At 40.0% G+C, this 18,480-nt stretch overlaps 1 protein-coding gene across 1 annotated transcript; it reads left to right on the top strand.

The window, feature by feature from the left end:
* The first annotated feature begins 13,279 nt into the window (after positions 1–13,279).
* LOC4342537 (type I inositol polyphosphate 5-phosphatase 4) lies at positions 13,280–18,410 on the top strand. The gene is made up of 14 exons (XM_015789350.3): positions 13,280–13,900; positions 14,079–14,169; positions 14,796–14,882; positions 15,094–15,184; positions 15,394–15,498; positions 15,584–16,084; positions 16,233–16,368; positions 16,482–16,675; positions 16,767–16,875; positions 17,047–17,195; positions 17,303–17,547; positions 17,657–17,721; positions 17,860–17,894; positions 17,984–18,410. Exons 1-11 carry the CDS (start codon positions 13,871–13,873, stop codon positions 17,520–17,522), a joined length of 1,713 nt encoding a protein of 570 aa, XP_015644836.1. The 5' UTR covers positions 13,280–13,870; the 3' UTR covers positions 17,523–17,547; positions 17,657–17,721; positions 17,860–17,894; positions 17,984–18,410.
* Positions 18,411–18,480: the final 70 nt, after the last annotated feature.

The raw sequence follows: 18,480 nt of genomic DNA, 5'->3' as shown, positions 1-18,480 counted from the left end.
AAAGGAGAGGAGGCGACAGCGGATGGAGAAGATGAGAAGAGAGGCGACCGAAATAAGGAAAAGGAGAGGAAGAGGCGTGGCCGCGTGGGTGGGCTGGCGGAGAGGGGTAGGGGCGGAATTTTTCACATGGGGCTACCATGGTTTGGGACACCCGTTGTGGGCTAAAGTATCTTCATCAAGTGGTCTCAGATTTTGAGGAACTCATTAGGGATATCCTCCATTAGAAGATGAGTTTCCTAGAGAGTGCCCTTAGTTAGTGAAGTCACTCTAGGAGTGGCTTTGGTTGTACATGCCCTTATAAAATGGCAGCCCAGAACACTTGTAGGTGGTCCCCTTGCAACCCTCCCAAAAAGCAACAAGGGAGCTGAGCTACCTACAAAATTATCATCCCTCAGTGGAACCATTAGTATGCACCAACGACAATGGCCACATCATAAAAACACTCTTTTGGGAGGGGTGTTTATTAAAAGAAAAAACGCCCTCCCAAATAATGTTAGGTGTGTTGTAGGTTTTTAAAACTATAAAAACATTTTTAAATAATTTAATAAATAAAATTAAAATTTACTAAAATTCGAGGGAAGAATGAAGGGATGTATAACATGTGGGCCTATGGTTTTCTTTTTTCCTTACGACTGACATGTGGGTCCCACACATCACGTCAGATAAAGATAAAGTCAACATACCACATGGATGCTATGTTAGCCAAAACCGTCGTCTAAACTATCTTGAGACGACATTTGTGCTGGTTTAAAAGATAAGAAATGCTCTGTACCCGGTTTTGATAGAAATTCGACCATTAATTGAGGGGTTACAATTGAACTTTTTCCTAATTACCACGCGCGCACATGATGGAAACAGCTGCGGCCCACTCCACCGCACATTTTCTCTGGGCCGCTTTCTCGATCGCCACCTACTCCACGCGCACCAAAATGTTTGGGCCTTCTCTAAAGAAGAGAGTTCTTTTGGGCTTTGGGCCGATTCTAGCTTCTCGTGGGCTGTCCACTGATGTTTTTTTCTCACAAACTGAAATGCCACCACCAGCTTCCTACTCTACCTTCTCTCTTCCTCTTTTTTATTTTTAAATTTTAAAAAAAAGACTCTTATCTTCTATCTCACCGAAAGGAGAATAATTATGCTGGTTAATTAAGATTTGATTTGACGGATTCCGGAGAGTCCGAGAAACATGAGCAAATGGGATATCCTACCTCACTGTATTCCAATTCAATCCACCAACTCAACTCAATTCAATATTTACCTAACCTACACCGATCTCTCTCTTTCTTTCAATAAATTATACACATTTATATCATAATCATAGCTTTACCATGCATAGGCTTTCAAGCTACCAGAGTGTCAACTTCACCTGGATTCCATTTGATTTGCCTCTGCAAAGTTCAGCTCTAGCCAATCAATATATATACTGCTTCCATCTTTTAATTTACACTGTAGTTAGTGCAGCCAAACTCTGCATTAGCCACGGCTGTCAATGCCACAAAAGCAACCAGAGAAGAATATTTACAGCAAACAATTTACTGTTCAGTTTCAAACTAGATTATTCCAGAAAAACTTTACATAGTACAGCATATATTCCATTCTTTTTGCCAGCTAACCAGGCCATTAGCTGAACACGAATTTTAGACAGAAAGAAAAAGGAGTGCAAACTTGATCTTTAACTGAACAAGAACAGATTCCAGTCAATCTGGAGCTGACACAACTGCATTCTTGACTGTAACTTTCAGGTTAGCAATACAGCAACGCATGCAAAATACTCTTCTCTCCCACAAACACGATGCACACAACGAATATATTCGATGATACTACCATTCATTCAAGATGAGGAGACCAAATTAAAGTGTATTCCAAATGCCTCCAAAATTCAGTACAGGTTTCTATTGTTAAATGTTTTTTTTTTGAGGTCTTTCTATTGTTAAATGTTGGGTTTGTATCCAAAAGAAGATCCAAAGCCAAGTAGTCAAGTACACACTGGCATAATTTTAAAGCAGTCCATGTCTCCCTGATAAACCAAAGCTAGCAACACTTGCCATAGACTACTATGCATATGCTCTCTCTGCAAGACTACAACCTCATTGGAAAACCAGATGCCAATTACTTATTTAATTTCCTCATTGCATTATTGTATATATAAATCTCTCTAGACCGTACCGTTTCGACGGTCGACGATCAATCTGATCGTGATCGGACGGCTGAGATTCATCGTGATAGCCCTACCTTTGGCCCTCTCAACTCAAAGGGATAAGGGTAATGAGACCCATGCATGCTTGCTCTTCTCTGCTTGTGCTGGAAATGATGGCTCCATTGTTGTGCCTATGGCCTTATTATTGGGGCCAAGTGCATCTTGTCCCCCTTAGATCCCATAAAGTTTCATGCACACACCATGTGTACATGGCAATTTGGCATGCAATGCATCATGTTACTATGTAGGATCACACCACTTTAATTTTAGTTTTGGGCATTAATTCTTGATGAAAAAGAAGTGTGTAGTACTGCAGGAGGGGTCTCTTTCAGACTTTCAGTACTGCACTTAATGGAAGGAGGGGATCCAATTATTAGTCACACTGTTAGTTAAATACAGTCCAATCTGAACTTTATGCATGCCTCCTGAATCATGTAATTAATTAATGTGCCCCTCACAATTGAAACTCATTCAATTGATCACACAAAAGAAATAATTAAGAAATTACAGCTATCTGGTACAAAATCAACAGAATATTGTAGCCTCCCCTGGACCAAGGAATTTTGTTTCCTAACATACTTGATTATGTTTTTTTTCCTTAAAGTATGGTACGTACTAGACTCATTTGACTCGCTCACACAAAAGAAATAATTAATTAGAAACTGCAGCTATCTGGTACAAAATCAACAAATCAACATTGCAGTCTCCCTGGACCAAAGGAAAAAAAATGATCTCACATACTTAGTGAAGTTTTAAATTAATTATTTAATTAATTAGCAGGAGTACATAAGTACTAGGCTCATTTGACCATGGACCCACCACTCAAACACTCTTTCAGCTGTTGCTAGATCTCATCCTTTTTCTTTTGCCCCTTTTAGGGCAACTTGTGTGTTGTGCTCTTTTCTTCTCTTTTTCTTTCTTTCTTTCTTTCTTCTTCCAAGTTGATCTTTTTTGACCTGGAAGAACACAAAGCATAGTGGAGTAGATCAGTACATTGTGGCTTGAGCTAGACCAGGACATCAACAACAGGGACACCGGCGCATAACTACAAGATAGGCGTACGTGCAGGACTAGATCATATCATATCATATCACCACTTCACTTGCTGCAAATTAGATGTCGCTGCCAATGCAACAGTAAGCTCCCCATCCATGTGTGTGCGTATGGAACTATATGGATAAGCCTGCAGACAGTGATGTGCAACAGCATATGTACTACTACTACACATTGATTCCAACTTATATGTATAATTGATTCCTTTGATTTTGAGGTCCATTATATTAACAGAACCAGATGCTAATAAGACTATACATTTCTTTATCTACTGTGTAATCAAAAAAATATCTTTAAAAAACAATCAAATGTGAAAAACAATAAATTTAGAGGCGTATTTTAGTAGCCGTTATCTCCTTTTTTCAAGGTAAACCTCGAGAAGAAGGAACACCTTGGGAACCGCGCAACGGTAGGTGGTCTCACTTACACATAGCACATCACTTATACTTTCATCCTCGCTTTGTGTAAAAGGACCGACCCGGAAGTGGTATTGGTTGGAGAGACGTGACCTTAAAAATTGATTTCACTCTTGCTCAACTAATAAGGTGGTACAACATTTATGGGCCACATAATTCACATCTTAATTGGACCAGGATGTCACATTGTTTCATATATAATAAATTGGGCAAAAAACTATACAAATGCACTATTAATTAATGAGTAACACATTGCATGCTCTGTAAAAGGAGTATACATATGACTGTGGGCACATATGCCAATAAGCATTCCACCGAACACTTAATTATCACTAATGAATAGCTTTGTCTAAACAAAACTCACTCGATAACAGATGCTTAATTGTTGTTGGTGTTGGTCCAAGATATCATTCATGTGTTCACCCTACAAAGCGGAAAAGCTAGCTCCAACGACCTCCAGAGAGCTGGAGACATATATGAACATACCCAAGATCTCTCTATCTCTCCTTTCTGAAAAGCTGGGTCCAATGATCGATCAACAGTGCCATATACGTTAATCAGATCAAGATTGAGCCTTTCCACACTAGTTAAATTAACAAGATTATCTCGTACCTCCAAAACCCTTCCAAAGAGGAGTTAAAAAAATCACAAGTGGCGCGATCCGATTCGCCGACCGATGCTTAGTTGGCACGGCTACAGATGGTATATGTACACATGGACCAATGGCAATGTATGTTGATGCAAGCAAAATGTACATGGAAACTAAAAAATAATTTGAAGAAGTTAACTTGGGAAGCACATGGATGGCATTTCGTTACTGCTAATTAAGTAATTAGTAACAGTGTTGGTGGTCTCCAAAGCAGGCAAGATCCTGAAGTGGTGCATCCAAGGGGATTAAACAAAGTGACAGTGGTGAGTAATTAAAGAAAATGCAGAGATAAATTTATCCTTCCAAGAATTTTAGACTTGATCAGGCATAGTGCTGCGTGTGACCATGGCAGCAGGGGATCTAGATCTGAACAATGATGTAGAGCTAGCAATTTAGCTGCACATATGGCTCCATATGGCTGCCATTGAAGCATGCAACCACCATGCATGCATCACCTTTGTTATATCTTATCACCATATGGGCATGTGTCATCACATTTGTGCAGTGGAAATTAATTTTAGGGTGCTTGCATGCACAGGTTATGTCTGGTGAAGGTTGGTGGTCGGGATGAAAACGGAGCGGATACGGACGGATAATGCTCATACCATGCATATTCGTTTTCATATTTTTTTTCGGATACGGAAACAAATACGGATAGCTCGAATACTGTCATGGTTATGGATACCACATACCTAATAGTAGTTGACTAAATCTCGGCAGGACCCACCACATACCATGTCCTATACGGAAACTGACTTCAGATATGGAGGGAGTTCCGGATAAGAAAAGACAACCAGAGTTCAACATGAAAACGATAAGGACTACTCGGATTGTATCCATATTGGTTTCCCTAGTTCTACTTGGACAAGAGGACACCTCTGGGTATAAATACAAGCCCCCTAGGAGGACAGGGGGACACACTCACCATGAGACAATCAACACGATCACCATGATCGGGATGACCACCTCATCAACACCCAACACAAACAACATACAAGCCTACATACTCCAAGACAAGACGCCGGATATCGACTTCAGGGATAGGCATGGTTATTCTCCTACAGTGTCTCCGGATACCGTCAGGAGATACGAAAGCGCTATCTCTAATCTCGCCGGACTCGGATTCGAGGAAGAAGGCTACCCTGTTGTCGACTACGAGTCAGACCTTCAGACCGCCATGTCGACAACAGTTAGATAGGCTACCCTACACATTGTACTGGTGTGATTATGGTGAATAAAGAGTAACATCGGCTCCGGCCAACAGGATGTAGGGCTATTACCTGACAGCTCAGGGGCCCGAACCTGTATAAAAATCCCTGTCCCCATCTCTTTTACCTCAGTCTCGCGTATATCCTAGCACCAACGATCCCCATACTGTCCAAATATCGTAGTCGAGATATCAAACGTTGACAAATACGGAAACAAATACGGACTATCTCGAATACAAATAAGAATCGAATATGACCGGACACGAATACGGAAACAATTTTTTCTCGGAACGCGAAAACCAATTCAACTTCTAATAGAAACAAATATCAACATATATAATTAGCTCATTTGATATAAAATGTAGTATAATTTATAAATATTTTTAAAATTTTAAATAATATTAATAATGTGGACTAGTGTTAAGAGATGAACTACTATTAAAATCTAAAAAGGTATATTGAAGGTCATAGAGTTATAAATAAATGGGGTATGTCTTGTGGCTTCTGCGGATATCCGAATTATTATCCGTATCCGACGGAAACCCTGATACCATATTCGTATTCGTATCCGAGAGAAAATATCCGTATTCGTATCCGTATCCGAACTATCCGAGAATTATCCGATCCGAAAGGTATCCGTATTCATTTTTATCCAGAGCGGACGGAAATTATCCGCTCCGTTTTCATCCCTAGTTTGTGGTGTTTGGTTTCATGGCATCAATTCCATACCCTGAACATGGGAGATGGTGATCCTAGTTTCTTTTTTCCTTTTCAATATCAGATATGGGCCTAGGGTGTGTGTTTGGTCTTGGATATACAAGGGTTTCATGTGAATGATGTTTAAGGAAGCGTAGTACCAGAGTACAATTGTACGTCTTTTCTCGTCAGCTTAAATAATTTTGATAGATTAGTTTACACATTATAGCATGCATGGTACCAGAACGAAAAGGTTTTTAACTATTCCTTTGTACTAATATGTTGTGAACCAGAGCATATCTAAAAATTATTTTTAATTTATTTTCCTTAATTTGTCCCAATGCAAACATATTTCCCTTTTTAGGGATATTTTCTATTTTTGTTTCTTGTAAATGTAAGCAATCTTCACTTAGCATGTTATATGCATGCCACATTTTGTGAATGTTAAATTTGCATGTCCCAAAATGTATCCACTTCTGCAAATACCAGAGTAGATTATTTACAATATAAAATTTGTTGCACTGGATATATCATCCAGAGCATTGTCAGAAGTTACAGTTGGCAAGTGCTGCATCTTTCAATATTCTTGACACATGTTCAAGCACATCATGCAAGATGCCATCCATGCATTCCTACTTCATGGCAAAGGAGAAAAATAAGAGAGAAATGAAGGCAGGATGACCTACGCCTTTCTACCAACCAAATTTTGGTCGCATGTATGCACAGCAACCACTCAGTATACTATTTATCATCAGCATGCATATGCTCTCTTTCTTTGAAGCATGTCCGGTCAGATCATAGCACAGAGATGTCCAACCCTCAGGAGATGGTAATTTATTTATCCTGTGAAGAACAAACGATTCCTCTTAATTGATTTAATCAGCTCATTTTTTTCTTTGTTTTTTCTTCATATTTTCAATCATACATCAAACCAAACACATTATTTTTTTATGCAATGTGGTATACATATATACCTAGTAGCAAAACAAATATATTAAAATTTTCATCTTAGCATCTTATCTTCGTGGCTAGCGGTCTGACTTTATAGTTATGATCTTGAAAAACGTTGATTTATTTTGTCCTCTCTTCTTATCCCGGACGTGTGTCTGACACCATCTTTATCTTTCCACATCTACGTACTATATATCCACGTGTTGGGCTTTTCTCGTCATGATATTTGTTCGAGCTCGCCGCTAATGCACCTCCCACCGCATCCCATATTATGTCGTTGGTGCTGCCACACCTTCTTAATTTCGAGAAGACACCATAACCACGAAAGGTGAGTCATCACTCATCACCACCGCATCCCACTCTCCCTTGCTTCGCTTGTAAGTACCTCGTTTATATGTCTTGTCAAAGGTTCGAGACAGTCTTTTCGACCTGCTTAATTCATCTGATCTAGATTTTGCCAAAACGTATAGTATAAATAGGTTCTTGTTTGGACATTTGAGAATTTAGGCAAGTCCCTTTTAATTGAGATAAATGTAAGGGGTTAAAATTATTCACACTGATAATCGATCATATATATCAAGGAGTCAAGGGCAAATTTACCTTGCTAGATATATATATCCATATAGTTCCATACATATATACCACAAGCCTAATTGTGCTTGAGGAAGGTATATTAACAATTCCATTTCCTCCCTTTATATATATGTAGTGAATGAATTTCGTGTAGGTCATATCGACAATATGAGGGGGCTGCTATTTAACCCACCGTTCCTAATGCACAATTTTTTTTAGAACTTTTATCCGAAAAACTTTTATCTAAAATCTTTCATTAGAGAACTTTTACATGAAAACTTTTATGAAAATGTGTGTACGCCAAATAGCAATCCTGCGACAATGAAGCCCACACATGCTGCCTGCGCTCATCACACGAAGATTAACGTACTCACTCCTTTTCTTACGTACACCGATCTAGCTATATACACAATACATGTCTCTATCATCATAGCAGTTAGCAAATAGCATGGTACATATGTAGTTATATACATACTAGTATATGTAGCTATAGTGTATGTAATTGTAGGGGACCCCTCTTACTAAGGATCGACCGATCGAGATCGATCATGGGAAAGGTAGCAACGACAACTCATGCAAGCTAGAGTGCATATCTATATGCATATATATACATATAATCATGTAGGAGTAATAGTATCAACTATGAGTATGATTTCTCATGCATGCATATGATCCATGGATGCAATATATATGCATGCATACAGAGCTTTAATTTGCAACAACAACGACATAACGTAGCATGGATCGATGTGGCCTGGCCGGTCCATCCTTCAATTTTGTGCATATATAAAATTGTGGGTGTAATTGCGTGTGTAGCTTAGTGTGTGTTGGTATCCTTTTGTTTGAGGGTGTGCGTGCGTATGGCGACAACGTGAAAAGGCTAGACATGTAGAGAGATATACGACGTGCAGATTTCGATGCATGTCTATATGTATATATATGTTCACATCCATTACATGATTCCATCTCTACATGTATGCATGTATGGTGTATGTGAAACTTTGTTTTTTATTAATCATTACAATTGTAGAATATATACATCGAGAAAAATAATCATTTATGCTCATGTTCACTTTTTTTTAAAAAAAAAAATTACACACACGTTTACCTTACCAATATGAGCACCCCAGCAAACCGGGAGAACATATTTTACGAATCACGAAGTTGTCATATGCGTCTTGTTATCGACGGGTACACCGTTTACTACTGAAAAATAATTAATTAGCCATAAATACGAGCCACCGTCACTAGTATAGAAAAGGTTTTTCCAGACGGCCAAAACCTATTTTCGCATGTGGAAGCCTAGCCCATCTGCCTTAAATGGTCTGCAAAAATTCGATTTTTACGTACGCGTAGCGCACCCACATGCGAAAAATCCGATTTTCACGTGCGGGTGCTTATGTTGTCCGCACTGAGAAATAGAAATTCAAAAACAAAAATCAAAACCCTAGGAATCCCGGTGGTGGCGGTGCAGATCCGGCCGGCGCGTGCTCGCAGCGGCATCGGCGTCGGTGGCGGATTGGGCTGTCGCAGCGGCAACGGCAGCAAATAGGGTTGTTGTGGGGCAGGTGGCAGCGCGGATCCATCTGTCACGCACACGCGCGGCGGCGGATCTAGCCGTCGTGGGGATGACAGCACGGGGAGCGGCCACCTCCTCCTCGTCGTCGGCAGAGGCGTCGGGCAAGGATGGGGATGGTGCCGCTCCCGAGTCGCCCGCCACCCGCTCCCAGCTGCTGCCCGAAGTTGCGCCACCGCCCACTCCAGGCCGCCACCCAATTGAAGTTGCGCCACCGGTCGCTGGCCGCCGCCCGAAGTTGAGTCGAGTCAACGCCCGCCCGCCCGCTCTTGGTCGCCGCGCCGCTGCCTGCCCACTCCCGGCCACCGCTTGCTCACAGCTGCTGCCTCGTCGGTGGCAACGCCGAGCCAGCCGCCTCCCTGCCGTGCGCTCGGAGGAGAGAAAGAAAGAGAGAGAGGAGTGAAAATAAAAGGGAAAGGAAGAGGGAGGAGGTGAAAAAAAATGGAGTGAGATGGAAAAAAGAGAGGAGGGGAGAATGCAAAAATATAATTTTGTGTGTGGGCCATTTAAGGAGTCATATGCAAAAATAAAGATTGTTTTTACAGACGTGACCAATTATAGTTCATCTGCAATCTAAAGATGTCCTTGTAAAAAAATCTTTTCTATAGTAGTGCGTACCAAGTCTAGAACCAAGGATTATTTATGGCTATGTTCATTTGCTTGTAGCTCTTGCAACATTTAAGATTTTTGAAGCCTCTTTGTTTTGTATTGGTGATATTTGTCTATAAAATTTTAATAATAGGGTTATAACTACCTCATGTTTACGAAGAAAAACATCTTCGGTATTTCGTTTATTTTTATAGACGAACCATCTCAGGATCCCATCGTTTTGCCAAACGGTATATTTGCAAATGAAAAGTAATTTGCGAATAAAACTTTTATATACGTGTTCTTAGCGATCTAAAAACAAAGACTGAAAAATAAACTTCGATGAAAAAACTCCAAAATCAACTACAAATTTTAGGTTGAAAATTTAAATTTTAGCTGATAAATCATAAGAATAAGCGAAAAGATGAGGCCTTGACTGACTTGGACAATATGCTACACCTAATAATACAATTTGTCACAAAATTTTAAATTAAGGGGGTCAGATATCCCATGGGCTCCAATCGTTTGATTTGATCGACCTCCCTTATGTGGACTTGCCATCAAGTCGATCGCTAATTAATTAATTTTTTTGATTAATTAATAGATCTACTTCTTTAATTTTGTTCGCATTGCTCAAGATAATCCTCCGTGCAATGTAGGCCATCCATCCATTAACCCTGTTGTTCGTACAGTATTTCGAGCTTGAATTGACAAGAACGATAATGGCAATTAATCATGAATAATATGCATATATATATATGCATTTCACTGGCCGGCCGTCATTTTCGCCGTCACTACTAGGAGCTAGTAGTAGTGTGATAACTATGCTTGTGATCCAATGTACTTGGACGCAGACACGCACCAAAAACCTTTTTTTTCCCCTTTTACGATTTTGTTGGCAAAGCATACCGTTGTTATAATAATTATGTTGCATAAATTTCAAAATTAATTAAAAAAAATATGTTGCGTGCATCATCAGCATTGAGCAACAAAATTTCTAACCAAATCGTGTATATACGCATGTTTGTGTACTTTCGTTGAAAAGGTTCAATTTGTCACCGGGTCAGATTCTGTCACGACCAAGATTCGTTCAAGCATCCAACACTAATTTAATCCTTTTCTCCTTTTTTTTTAAGCTTTGGATCCCTCTGATCTCACCAATCTTTATGCATGCAGATCAAAGCTTTGATTAATTTCGCTTTAACTACCGCGACCACTACGAGCAGAGCCCCTGTTCTCCACGCTAAAACCAACACGCGTAAGCTCAGCCACACACACTGACATGTGGGGCCCACCTTCCCGTGGACCCACCTGTCAGCGAGGGTGTGTTTGGTGCCTGGTGGTTACTGAGGGGTGGCTGAGCTCACTGCCCGGTCTGACTCCATCTAGATAGGCAGGCTGGCCCGCTGTCAGGGAGTGGGCCCGTGGATGTGGACCCCATTTCTCTGTGGGAGGCAGCTGCACCGTGGGTCCCACTTCCAGGTGGGCCAGGGTGTTTTGAGGGGGTTTTCCTTTGCACACGGGTCATGGTTTGGTTTAGGGTTTTTGTTTCTTTTCCGAGGGTTTTCCACTGAAGAAATATGAGAGAGGTTGATGGGGGTGGTAGAGACATTAAAATTATGTATTGATCTCTTGATTACACCATTGAAAACAATATATAATCGGTTGATAGAGAAGGAAAGCAAAGACGCCACTTGTCATCTTTGTCGACAAGAAATTGACTCGTTGGTATGGTCGATTACTAGATATTCGTGATGAGTATGAGTATTCTAAAACTAATTGGCATAAATAATTGCTTACATGTAGGGCCTCGATGTGGGACAAACATTTATCAATAAACATTTTTTTATGTGGTGTTTAATATTCTAGAGTTTATGGATGAGATTGTAATTGAAGTGTTATGTTATTCACAAATTTTGCGATATGTTATATATATTAGTGCTAGATATTAAGATGATTTATATCTTATTTAATTTAATAGAGGTGTTTTTAAATACCATCTATAATTACTTTGAAATGACATAATATACTGTTGGTAACTATGGGATTGAGATCAACACATGACATTAATTTCTTAAGAACCGATTTAGTGTAGCTTGAATTGACTTCAAATATTGTGTGCTATAGCATCGATGAATTTAATGAACAGCGACATATCTAAGCACAATCCTCAACAATGAATAAACATCCTTTATCGCATTGTTAAATATTTTTAAGTTCCTTAGTAAACCATCAAGAAATAGGACAATCTCTACCAGTGTAATAAATTAATTTTCAGCACGGGGCATATAAACCTAGCAAGTTGGAGTCCATAACAAAAAGAAAAATCCCAAGCATATGTTAACCAAAAGTTACAGTAAGGTCATTCTTACTAGGTAAATTAGGATCAAAGCTTCTGACTTTTTTTTTGTTTTTTAATCTATTTGGTAAAATGTCAAAACCTATAATCAACTTTGGTTGCTAACCTAGGCCATGGCATCTAGTCCATACTACCATCCAAAGAAAATATGGACATTAGTCGTAACACAGAAAATTCTTCTTACAGTGGAAATAGAAGTGTGCATGTAAAACTCATATAAAATCCCTATGTTCCAAATAAAGCCTTAGCGATTAGATGTTCATGGATAAACTAATACCAACTGTTATATTTGCAAAATAAAAAAAAACAGTTTTTATTTCTTCCTCTCATTTAGTAAAATATATATTGTGGTGGTAAAACCACAATCAAAACTATCTGAGAGAGATTTAAACATATTTTCATGCTTAAAAGATAAAGTTCTCATTTTCATACCATAAGCTGTTGGGTAGATAACCCCAATCATTCAGAGATTAAATAGACTTTTTCCCCAAAAGTAAATCACAAAGGAATATGATAATGTCTATTTATCTAATAAATATTCAATCTGAGCATAACAATGACAACTTGGTGCCCATGAGAAACAAATACCACAAGCGTGTCAACCAAAAGTAAAAATAAAGTCATTCAAACCGTGTAAATACTACAAATCCGCCACCGCAACATTTTCATCTTACCGGTTCGATAAGGATCAGACTCCTACTTATAATTTGTCATTTTTAATCCTACATAAGTAAAATGTCCAAAACCTATAATTAACCTCACCTACTTAACCCATGACCCTCTAAAAAAACACACAACATTTTTAAAAAACAGAAAATCCTCCTGCTCATGGCACAAATTGGGCTGCAGATGAAATGAGCACATAATAAGAAATTCTTGCATCCCAAATTCCCAAGCATCCTCTTGAGATACCTCCAAGAGTAGTATTTGCAAAAAGCCAAAAACCCAACTGCAAATTTTTATTCCCCCCCCCCCCCCCCCATCATTTTCATTTCCATTTTCCTCGGGCAAGAACTGCTTTGTCCACTCCGCTGCCATTTGTGCTGCTCCCTCCTCCTCTCCTCCTCGCTGGATTCGTGGCGACCAGGCCGAGAAAAAGAAGCAGAGATAGAGAGAGATAGAAGAGAGAGAGAGAATCAAAGCAAAGCAGCCATAGTGAGAGAGAGAAGAGGAGAAAAGAGAGGGATAAAAGGAGCTTGAGCTCACAAACAACAAGCCTCTCTCCTTCTCCTCCTTCTTCTTCTTCTCAACGATGTCCTAGCTAGGAATAGCTTCTCTTGTTTGTAGCAGTAGGCTGCTACGCGAGCCAATCGCCCAATCTGAGCTCCCTAAGGTTGGCAGTGGGCTGCATTGGCGGCAGAGAGAGAGAGAGAGAGAGATCCCTTGGTTGGACTCCCACCGTCGAAAACCCAATCTTGGGTGGCAACTGATTTGGCTGGTTCTTTTTGTTCCAAGATTTGTGGTCAGCGGATCAAAAAAATCCTTCCACTTTTTTTGAGGCGATTTGGTTCCGGATTTGAAGGTTTCTTGCCGCGAAGATCGCGGGTTGGTACTGTTTTGCCTGGTAGATCCCTTTCGTTTGGCTGCAGAGGAGGAGCTATGAGACAATGAGAGAAGAGAGCGCCAAGAAGAGCAAGGTAACATCTGGGTTTCTTGATCAGATAGATCACTGCTTCAGATAGATGAGCTTCTTGTTCTTGTTCAGCTCTTGACTTTTCTTCTTCTTCTTCTTCTTTTTATCTTGGTTGACCTTGGTGTGTTCGTTTTGTTCATATCATCTTATTTTTCTTTTGTTTTTGATATATATAATTGTAGCTTTCATGGTCCAAATCGCTCGTGAGGAAGTGGTTCAACATCAGGACCAAGGCACAGGACTTCCATGCTGATTCTGAAACCACAACCCAAGGTATGATTAATGCCCCCTTTTTGGTGTTCAAAGATGAGTAATTGCATGTTGCAGCCTCCCTCTATGCAAGATTTAATTTCTGATGCATTTATTTGGGATTAAAAGTACTGTACCCACAAATGGAAAATCTCCCCCTTTACCCTTTGCTTGCTGGCTGCCCTGGTGTGGTTTGGGCAAGCTGTTTATCTGATCCAAAGAAAGCTGATTTGCTTGTGACTCCTCTCCTACTTTGTTTGTTTGTTTTGTTCTGCGGTTATCATCTCCTTATCCGATCTTTCAAGTCCAAGATCGAGGTGTTGATTCTCAAAGTTAGATGAGCAAACTAATTGACCTGTCACAATCAGACGCCTTTTTATCCTTCGTTGATATCCGCTAAGCTTACGTATCAGTTTCCAGTTTTGATTTGTTCATGCACAAGTCCTCAAAAGGTCACAGCCAACCAAATCAAGAATCTTTTTGCCACACACACAAACTGCAGCAAATTTTGTTTACCTGCATTTGTTTGCACGTTTAATGTGAAAATGAGTTCATCGAAAAGATCAGAGGGAGGCAGCTTTTTCTTTGTTGCGTTTGCTGCTTTTGTTTGGTTCTTTGCTGAGCTGAGCTGAGGTTGCCGTGTGATCCAGGTAGGGATGGTGGTGGTGGAGCAGGGGGGAGGGCCAGCTTCTCAGCGAGCTCTGCAAGCACAAGTTCAGCCAAGAAAAGCAGAACAGGTACAGTGAAAAGAAGCATTTGGACCACGCCTCTCCTTCCTCTCTCTTCTCATCACACTCAAACAGATGCAGCTTTCTCTTCCCACCACAACACTCTCTTTAGTCTTTACCTGCTGGGATAATCTTTGTCAAGCTAGCTCCTTTGAATCTTTCTGCAGCACTGCCAAGTTATCTGATTATTCCTGTTTGTTGTTTGCTTATGGGCCCTTAGACCGGTCGTCGTCGAAGCGGAGCGCTGATCGCGTCCGCCGAGGGAGGAATGATTTCGATCTAGCACGCCTGACAGAGGTTCAAGATTACAGGTACTACTATCATTGATTCACCATGCGTGTTTTGCCTGTTGGCACCTGCTGGCATTGTGTCTGTTGTGTAGAGACCAGTGAGATTGGATGGAATCTTGCATCTTTGTCTGATAATCATTGTCCAAATTTCTGTTATGGTTACTACGGTTTGAGTTTGCTACATTATATTGAAGGAATCTGATGGATCATTCTTTTCCTTTTGCATGTAGAATCTTTGCCGCAACATGGAATGTCGGAGGCAAGTCCCCACCAAGGGGGCTAAATTTAGATGAGTGGCTTCACTCTTCTCCTCCTGCTGATATCTACGTGTTAGGGTATGTGTCAGGTGACCTTCCTAAGAAGTTTATAGTGGTGATTGTGAGCTGTTTCGGTTAATTTACTATCATTGGTCTATGGCAGATTTCAGGAGATTGTCCCTTTGAATGCTGGAAATGTTCTTGGCACTGAAGATAATATTCCAGCAAAGAAGTGGGTATCTCTTATTAGGAGGACCCTGAACAAGAATCCTGGGGCCAGTGGTTCTGGTGTCTATCATACGCCGTCACCAGTCCTTAATCCAGTCGTAGAACTAGAAGCTGATTTTGAGGCATCTGCAAGAAGGCAGGAGAACTACTCTTTCTTTCACCGTCGATCATTCCATAATCTCAGCCGCAGTTTAAGAATGGATGCAGACTACATGTTCCCACAACCAAAGTTGGACAGAAGATTTAGCGTTTGTGACCCAGTCAGCTTAGGAGGTAGACCAAGTGACTTTGATGGTAATTTGCGGTGGCTTGGGTCACCAGATGAGGAGAACATCGATGAGGAACTCTCTAACGCTGCACAATGTTCTCCACTTCCTTATAGCTGCAATACAACGGCACCTACTGAAGCTAACGACGAGCAACCCAATGGATCAAGGTAACACAACTCCTGTCATGAACATTGGCAATTGTTACTTAAAACCAGAATTTTTAAATGTTGGTTGTAATGTACCGCATCTTTTTTTTTTTAAAAAATCTTAAGGTCATGCAAAACTAACTATTTGAAAATGTCTATGCCTCTTCAGGTATTGTTTGGTTGCCAGCAAACAAATGGTTGGCATATTTCTCACTGTCTGGGTGCGCAATGAAATAAGAGATGATGTGAGAAACTTGAAAGTTTCTTGTGTGGGTAGAGGATTGATGGGTTATCTTGGAAATAAGGTAATGTTAAATTAAGAAGCATATAAATATCTTCATCTTATACAGGGTTCTATATCCTGACTGTTAATATGACACAAATTTCTAAAGTGCAAGTCCTTACTTTTGTATTTCAGGGTTCTATATCAATAAGCATGTCTTTGCACCAGACAAGCTTCTGCTTCATTTGTTGCCATTTGACCTCAGGGGAAAAGGAAGGGGATGAATTGCGCAGGAATTCTGATGTTATGGAAATATTAAGAAAGACAAGGTTTCCACGGGTTCGTGGTGCTAATGATGTCAAATCACCTGAAACGATTCTTGAGCATGAGTAAGAGACATGTTTTTGTTTTCTTAGAATGCTAATGTGGGAGCTGCAGCAAACTTGTCTAATAATTGGTTATCTTCTAATTGTTTTGCAGCCGTATAATATGGCTTGGGGATTTGAACTATCGTATTGCCCTCTCCTATTGTTCAGCAAGAGCTCTTGTCGAAATGCATAACTGGAAACAATTATTAGAAAAAGATCAGGTAATTTGCAGTGAACTACCAAGACTCTCAGTTCTATTCTATTGTTTGTTCTGTTTATTTTCGTTATGTAACTTAGCAAAGCACAAGAAAAAAATGGAAGATGTGATATTTTTACATATTACTGTGGAGGAAAGGCGACTAAAACTTTTGAATTGACCTCTTCTGGAACAGCTTCGAATACAACAAAGATACGGGAGAGTTTTTCAGGGCTGGAAAGAAGGAAGGATTTATTTTCCTCCCACGTACAAGTATTCGTTCAATTCAGATCGTTATGCCGGAGAGGGCATGCATCCCAAAGAAAAAAGAAGAACGCCTGCATGGTATGTTTCATCAGTTATTACAATAACTAGATAAGACTTCTTTATTTTACTGTAACGATATTTCTCAGTGATCTCATCCTTTTCTTCTCTTGTTTACGTACCAAAAGGTGTGATCGCATTCTCTGGTATGGTAATGGCCTCAACCAGCTGTGCTATGTTCGTGGGGAGTCTCGCTTCTCCGATCACAGGCCAGTGTACAGCATTTTCATGGCAGAAGTTGAGATTGTACACCATAGGAGGAAAAACATGGGATATTTCAGCTCTAGAATTGAGGTGGAAGAGCTACTACCCCATTCTCAGAGCTACAGAGAAATAAACTTTTACTGATTTTGAGTTACCAACATGTTGTAAGGTATGTTGGCTCTAATTAGTGACAATTCTGAAGGATAATTTTGTACTTGTGTTCATAACCGGTATGGTTCTATTCTACCTTTATTTACTCTTCTTTTTTCATCATGCAGATTAGGGTACTGGCCAAAAATACAAACATGCAGGGTTCAAGAGTCAGCTCATTAGGTGATCAGATGTGAGTTTGACTAAGTATTTTGTTTTCTAGTTCTTTATTTCTTGACTGGAGACATCCTTAGCTTGTAAGATATGACTGCCGATAGTGATGAACTGATTTGGAGTCTAATGCCTTCTTTATTTGGCATTCCTCATGCAGATACTCAAGCAAGATGTGCAAATACTAACTTAAAGGTACAATTCTCAATTTTGCAGATATAATTAAATGAAAACCTCTTGCAAAACCTAAGTTGATTGACACTGTTTTTATGGTGCCATTTCAGGATATTGGGCAATTTTGCAGGCAACCATTATGTCAAATGGAGATGTATCAGCCCATGCCACTAACTATACACTCACTCCAACTTTAGCTTCTTAGTTTCTCTGAGCAAGCTAATGCTTCCTTTTTTTTTTCTTTTTCTTTTTATCTGCTTAGAGTATCAATAAACACCAATATATTATTTTCCCCTTCCCTTTGGAAGCTTTGTAAAACCAGCTAGTGTATCCCATGCAAGTTGTGGAATTATTGTAAAACATTATACTTAGCTTTAGGACAAACTGTTCCTAGGCTGAGGGAGGAATGATGAGACATGTGAGAAGCTTGCACAGTTACAATCATGTGTATAACCTTTTTATTTTGGTGCCTGAACAGTCAAGTAAGGCATGCATTAGTACTACTCATTGCAATGACAAAAAGATTGGCTCCCTCAATGATGGCTTTGCCCTGTGCAAATGTGCAATGTTCCTACATAACAAACCCCTGATGTTGCAGTTGCACACT

The sequence above is a fragment of the Oryza sativa genome, chromosome 7 (assembly GCF_034140825.1).
Source record: "Oryza sativa Japonica Group chromosome 7, ASM3414082v1".
Classification (NCBI taxonomy): domain Eukaryota; kingdom Viridiplantae; phylum Streptophyta; class Magnoliopsida; order Poales; family Poaceae; genus Oryza; species Oryza sativa.
The sequence above is the reverse complement of the archived record's forward strand: the minus strand, read 5'-3'. Positions and strand labels throughout refer to the sequence as shown.

What these genes read in the sequence shown, in the direction of transcription:
- LOC4342537 (XM_015789350.3), top strand. Translation starts at nt 13,871, where the DNA reads ATGAGAGAAGAGAGCGCCAAGAAGAGCAAG. An exon ending in AGCCAAGAAAAGCAGAACAG is followed by an intron (nt 14,883 to 15,093) that starts GTACAGTGAAAA and finishes ATGGGCCCTTAG; the next exon opens with ACCGGTCGTCGTCGAAGCGG. An exon ending in AAAAGAAGAACGCCTGCATG is followed by an intron (nt 17,196 to 17,302) that starts GTATGTTTCATC and finishes ACGTACCAAAAG; the next exon opens with GTGTGATCGCATTCTCTGGT.